Source organism: Vipera berus, assembly GCF_964194415.1.
Source record: "Vipera berus genome assembly, chromosome: 1".
NCBI lineage: Eukaryota > Metazoa > Chordata > Lepidosauria > Squamata > Viperidae > Vipera > Vipera berus.
In genome coordinates, this window is record NC_138202.1 from 340828750 (window position 1) to 340835942 (window position 7193).

General features: G+C 39.3%; 1 protein-coding gene across 3 annotated transcripts in view; it reads left to right on the forward strand.

Annotated features, from left to right (window-relative positions):
• Positions 1 to 6449, forward strand: part of RABGEF1 (RAB guanine nucleotide exchange factor 1) — a 45849-nt gene extending 39400 nt beyond the window's left edge. For all 3 annotated transcript variants that reach the window (XM_081314726.1, XM_081314724.1, XM_081314725.1), the window contains 2 exons: positions 2193 to 2449; positions 3713 to 6449. In XM_081314726.1, the coding sequence (XP_081170852.1) occupies positions 2193 to 2449; positions 3713 to 4111 (656 nt within the window). In that variant the 3' untranslated portion in view covers positions 4112 to 6449. The remainder of the gene's footprint in view (positions 1 to 2192; positions 2450 to 3712) is intronic.
• The last annotated feature ends 744 nt before the right edge of the window (positions 6450 to 7193 follow it).

Below are 7193 nucleotides of genomic sequence, written 5' to 3' on the forward strand. Positions count from 1 at the left end.
TGTTGATTCGGTGCATATAATCCAACTAAAAGCGTCTTTTTACCTGCTAACAACAGCTCAATCATAACATATCTTCCATGCTTATCTGCTTCGATTAGATCCGCTGTTAAGGCACTTTTAACATAAACAACCACTCCATTTTTCTTATTCTCTGCAGAAGCAACAAATTGCGTACCCAGCCTCGAGTTCAATAAGTACTTTTGATCCAAAACTCTAATATGCGTTTCTTGCAGGCATATAACATCTATCTTAAATTGTTTTAAATACTGAAAAACTTTCTTCCTCTTCTGCGGTGAATTTAGTCCATTAACATTCCAGGTTAAAAATTTAGTTGCCATGTATATCCTCGAAAAGCTCTTGGACCACAGCTTTGATAGGACTAGCTTCCTTAGGCCGTGCTCCTCCCACAGCTTGGCTATGAATGCGTTGTGAAGAATCTGAAGGCTTTTGCTGATCTTGTTCTTTTATTTTCTTTGCTCGTTTTAAGGCAGCACGTGTCACTCTTTGCTCTCTAGGATCATCCAAAGAGATTGTAGCTTGATCTCCTCCAGCACCAATTTCCTCTGTTTCCTCCTCTTGTTGTTCTTCTTCTCCAGATCCCTTTCCAGCTTCCAGAAGCGTTAACGGGGTTGCTTTTAAGACATTATTGTAGAAATCACGCGCTTGCTTCACAGTAATCAGCCTGTACCTTTTACCTTCATACATCACCATCAGCCCATCTGGAATCTCCCATCTGAACCTTATATCTCTTTGCTTAAGCTCTTGCACAAGAAATGTATAATCCTTTCTTCCCCTTAAAATCCTTGGAGGGATTTCCTTTAAAACCAAGACTTCTTGTTCAGCAATCACGACCTTAGCATCATAGGCAGCTTGTATAACTTGATCTCTAAATTCTCTTTTTGCAAAATAAACCACCACATCTCTAGGCAATTTTCTCTGTCTAGCAATCCATGAATTCACCCGAAACACTTTATCCATAGCTGCTCTTATTTCAGATGCTGGCTGGTTCAATACCCCTTCGAGAGCCTCAGAGATCAGCTGCTTTAAATCTTCTTTAACATTCTCTTTTAAACCTCTGATTCTGACAGCAAACTGCATCTGGTAATATTGGGTAAGGCTTAACTCCCTTTCCAATTTGCCTCTTACATTTTCATTCTCGCGTGCTTTTACTTCTAATATAGCATTCCTTTGAGCCAAATCATCCACTTTTTCATCTAAATCTTCCACACATTCCGCCACTTTATGCACTGAAGTCAAAATGTCTACCCTCATCACGCTATACTTCTGTTCCATCCTCTCTTCCATTCTTTCCTCGAATTTCTCCAATTTCTCCTCCATCTGTGCAAATTTATCAGCAATTGATTGATTAATTGATTCCAAAAGTACCTGGGCATGTTTATCCAGAGCATCTCGCAAATCCTTCGATGTCAGCACTTCAGGAGGGTGCAACGCCTGTAGTGATGATTGTTGCACCGGCGAGGATCCTCCACTCCGGAGAGTTTTAGAGGGAGGTTTAGCCGCCATCTTTTAATCCTCAATTATGACGCACTTTTAATTAAAGTTTAAAAAGTCCAACAAGTTCGAGAGTATAATAAAATAATCCTCTTCACCTTTTTCCCTCTTGCACCGCTCTGCCTGCTCCTTTAAATCATAGTCCTTTCTTCAGGCAGGGATGGTTCGCAGACGCCTGGCTCTGCTCCAAAAAAATCGGAGCAGAGACGACGGCCAGCTGGGAGCAACCCAGGCTTCGGGGGAGTTCGATCCTTCAGCCGCCCAAGCTCCAAGCTCAGGCGGCCTCGGAGAACTCTACCCCTACCTGGGGCCTCACCCCCTCCTCTTCTCCCGAGGAGGGGGCTTCAATTTCGCCCGAACAGCTGATCGGCGCTGTTTCGGGCGAAAAAACAAACAGCTGAGCCGCGGGCAGCCAGGGGAGGCTGTCTTCGGCGCCGCGCCGCCACCGGAAGTCCCGTTTCCTAGCATTTTCCTATCAGTGCAGGATCCATTTTTTTCCCCAGATCAACTGCATGTTGATTCATTGACTGCGACAAGAATTGACCAAATCAACTTGAAAAGAAAGAAAGCATACAAGATTTAATAAACACTAATTATGGAGGGTGGGACAACTAAAGTGGAAAGAGCCCTGCCAAGGAATGCAGCCCTCTTTGATTCTTGGGATTGTTTTTTTCTTGCAGACATCATTGAAATGGACTCGAAGCGTGTCCCCCGGGACAAGTTGGCCTGCATCACTAGCTGCAGCAAGCACATCTTTAATGCCATCAGGACCACAAAGGCTGAACCAGCTTCAGCTGATGACTTTTTGCCCACTCTCATCTACATTGTCCTGAAGGGCAACCCACCCCGCCTGCAGTCTAACATTCAGTACATTACTCGATTCTGCAATCCTAGCAGGCTGATGACCGGGGAGGATGGATATTACTTTACAAACCTGGTAAGTTGGTCTTTGATTGTGACTCTCTTTTTAGGGGAATTTGAAGAAGAACTATATATTGCCAGATACTGAAACTATTTTTCTTCTTTTCCCTTAATGGAAGAGAAGCTGAGCTTATCTTCATCATTATTTATTTACATTTATTGGCCGCCCATCCCATCTGAAATTGTCATTATATAGAATTGGATATTTGGCTCATCTGGTTCTGTGTCCTTATTTGTGGTGTGTTTTCTGGATCTTGAACCTACAGTCATGAGGCACTATGGAGAAGCTGTATGATGCACATATATCAAGGAAATCTAACGTCCTGTGTTCACGCAGATAATTAATATATTAAATATATTGAAAAATACCAACCTTCTAGTTCTGCTGTTGAAATACCAGAAGCGAAACCTACATGTAGTTTAAAAAAAAGAGGTCTGCAATAACAACTTTCAATATTCTTGCTATGTTTTGCCAAATAGGAATGGGAAGCCAGGTATGACTGAATTATTCCACAGAACTAAAATTAAAACTAGAAAAAATGTTAATTGGGTTTATACAATGACCTACAGTGGAGTTGTGTACTTAGCTATTCTGTGTGGGTTGGTAACCCAGCCATGACATTAGCACGTTTTTAACCAGGCCATTATATTAACCCACAATATAGTTTCTTTATGCAAGTTTTATTATTTAAAAATTGTTCTTTTGTTAATCCAGACCTAGCTTTTACCTTTTTTTATGGTATATATTTGAGGATGTGAACAATGTAGGCATGGAAGTTTTAAAAAATAACAGTGCCTTTTCTATATTTATTTGTGTCAATTTATCTACTATTTCAATTGTCATGGACTCTAGGAAGTTTATAGATATTGCTCCATGGCTAATGATGGTCTAGGAGGGGCATATTCACCCTTTCTCTCACTTTATCACACACACAGCTGTTGCAAGATGAATAAAGGTTTGCATGTATCAGAATACACAAACTACAGCATGTACTGTATAACGTATATTTCAGAAAGGGAGTTATGTATGCATAAGTAAATTTCTAAGATTGTAGACCTCCAACAAAAAACTGATCAATCAGAACAATTTTTGATAAACTGACGTTATTTATTATTACTGGTATTATTGTTATTAAGTAGTAATTTAAACTATCTTCTGCAAAAGGTTTCATTATCAAGGTTTACAACATATTTTAAGAGTCACATCAAATAGTTTGCATATGAATGGAGCTGATGTTAATTGCATGCAACCTGAAAAACTAAACTCTTGCTTTTGCAGTGTTGTGCTGTTGCCTTCATAGAAAAGTTGGATGCTCAGTCCTTAAACCTGAGCCAGGAAGACTTTGACCGCTATATGTCTGGCCAGACCTCTCCAAAGAAACAAGAACCTGAGAACTGGCCAGCCAACGTATGTGTGGGGATGCGCCAGATGTACAGGAATCTTGGTCTCCTCTCACAACTGAATGAGAGGCAGGAGAGGATTGTCAGTGAGGCTAAAAAGCTTGAGAGGGACCTTATTGATTGGACTGATGGGATCACCAAGGAAGTCCAGGAGATTGTGGAGAAGTACCCTTTGGAGATTAAAGCCTCAAACCCAGCTTTGGCAGCCATTGACTCTGAAAATGTTGAAAATGACAAACTACCCCCTCCGCTTCAACCTCAGGTTTATGCTGGATGAGAACGGCATCAAGACTCAGATATTCCTTCCTTCTGTTTTTGTCTGCTTGGCAGATAGGCTAAGGGGTGGGGGAAGGAAACACATTTAAAATTGGCACATTTTGAAGGTACTCTTTGTTGGTAGATGTGTTTCATGATATTTATTTTAGTCAGAGTTGGTTACTATGAGGGCTGAATTTTTATGTGTTCCTGAAATGAATTTACCTTTTCTTTTTACAGAAATTCAGTATAATTTTTAAGGAATGCTTTGGGGATTGTTCGAAGCATGCACATGTTTTAAACTCTACTGGTGGATAGTTGTGCTATCTTCACTCCCTAAACATAGTTGCTTATCACACTTTGCCAAGAATGCTGTGTTTGAGAAAGAAGTGTAAAGGATTCTTAATCTTTGTTTTCAGAAAAGGATGTGTTGTAAAGTAAATATTTAAGATTGTAAATAGGTTTACAATGTTGAACAATGTCTTAATAGCATGACATTTAGCAAAGAATGGAAACTGGGTTTTTTAATTTCTTCACTTTTAAGTTTTTGGTTTATAGTTTTGATCCAGAATAGAAAATACCAAGGAAACACTACATTGTCAGTAAATAACTAATTTGGACACAGTTCTAACATGACTAAAGTCATTTTCTAATATGTATAATTTGTTATCTGAATTTTCAGCCTGGAATAGCGTCCTTTTTGCTGTTCTGGTCTTTAGCAATTGCATATTTGGACCTTTATGAAGATCAGAGCAGAACTGGATGGTAGCTGTGGGCATATGTGTGAAATGCTGGAGTTTAAATTGCTCTAAAATCACAAGATACAAGAAGATTCTGGCTTTAAAAGTGACTTAGTGTTTTTTTTAAAAAATAATTTGCTTCATAGTAGTGCATAACCTTCAAAGAGATGATTAGTACGGCATGAGACTATCTTGTACTTGAAAAATCAAAGAATGAGGTGCACAAAAGAAAGTTTATGATTGCTTTCCTGAATCACATTTTTAAATGGATTGGTCCACTGAATTATAAATGGTCAGAAAACGGAAATATGGACAATCCTTAAGGCCGTAAACTGGCTTCTGCAATTTTGTGGACTACATACATTTTTATATGACTTTGAACAAAGTAGGAATCTATATTATTACATTGCTGAACTACGGCTTCCAGGATTTGCCTTGATTGCTATGATGGCTGGAATAATTGTCTCCTTCAGGAGGGACCCGTTGCTTTCTCAATTATTTCAATGCTGTCCCGAAGATTAACTCATCAACAGTACACATATCACATATCCCCTCCAGCCTTTTCAGTATTCTTAGTAGTATGATGATCCAGCCAATCAAAATCTTCTCTATTTGGCCAAAGATTTAGCATGGCTGTGTGGATGCAAGAATTTGCCAAATTGGATGAATTAGTCAGCCTTTCCCAGCATGTTAGACTATGATTATTGTTTTTCTAAGCAAGATACACATGTTGGGATGATAGAATAGTAGTCCAGGAAATACAAGGGGCACCAAGTTAGAGAATGCTGAATTTATCTATGGGTGATGCTTTTTTAACTTTTTACTTTACAAATTAAAGTAAAGCTCTCCATTAATTTGGCAGAGCTAAATTTGGCAGGTTCTTTGAAAGGCCAGGTTGAGTTGTGTGAAACTATATTAAGCATTTTCCTGAAGGATATAGTTTAAATGCAATTTCCTCCAATTGCTGAAATCTTAAATGTCTGAGACGTGTGTGCATTCAAGATCTTGGATATCCTGATTATCACTAAGTCTCAAGCTTCATAACTGAAGGGGGAAAAATCTTTGCAGTGTTACCACTTTTTAATATCAGAACACTTAAAATACCAACTCTTTTTCTTAAGCTTTTCTCAACTCTTTGAGTCTTATTTGTACTTCTGGGAAACATGGGATTCCTAAATGTTCCATTCCAAACTGTGTTTTGGGGCAACATATGAAAAGGCCAACTTTATAACATTTTAGCTGTACAGGTATTTATCTGTTTTTGCAATAAGGTCAGACCAAGACTGTGACCTGTTTTGTGTATGCCTGCTTTAAAAAGCATATCAGTTTTCAGTTTGCAACTCAGCCAGTGTCTGAGTTTCTTGAAAGGTTAAATATTTATGTTCTTTTCCCTTCCTCAATTAAATTTGTGGAAGTGAAGTAAACAAGCTATTCCTTTAGCTACAGAAAGTCCATGTTGGTCAGATTTTCCAATTTTCAGAGTTTTGTTTCTTGGCCTCATTGTTTGACACTCTAGGTGCTAATTCAGATTTTCCAGGTATATATTTCACTCCAAAAAGGCATCATTGTAGCTACTGCTGTTAAATTGCTGTCAACAGAAATAAACCATGTACAACATGACTCATTATTAGTCAATAGAAATCTTGATTTACAATTTTTTAATGTATTATTGATGCTTCAAGTTTAGTCACAATTCTGTTAAAGCCTGAAAAGCTTGTAACTGTTAATAGTATCAAATTATCTTTAATTATACCTTATTACTCTTGGGAGGCAAAAAAAGGGACCTCATTTTCAATTACAAAATTGAGCGTGCCTTTTTTTTCTGTAATCTAATAGGAAAGAACCAAGGTCAGTCCTACCTTTCCTGAATGGTATCAGGTTAAGATTTAAGATTAAGATTTATTGAGATTTTTATACCGCCCTTCTCCCAAAGGGACTCAGGGCGGTTCACAGGGCATAGATATAAACAACAGTACAAACATTAAAAGATAATTAAATTAATGCCCAAGTTAAAACCAAAATAATAAAACAAACCTATAAAAAACCCAAGTACCCCCATCAGGCCAGACCCGCTAGTTCAAATAAATGGGTCTTCAACCCGCGACGGAAGGATCGGAGGTCTGATGCCATCCGGAGCTCAACCGGCAGTTGGTTCCATAACGCCGGAGCACCCACAGAGAAGGCCCTCCCCCTGGGGGCCACCAGTCGACATTCCTTGACAGGAGGCACCCTGAGGAGGCCCTCTCTGTGGGCGCGCACAGGGCGGAGGGGAGTCGACGCCGGCAGCAGGTGGTCCTCGAGGTATCGCGGACCCATGCCATGTAGGGACTTAAAGATCATAACCAAAACCTTGAACCTTACCCG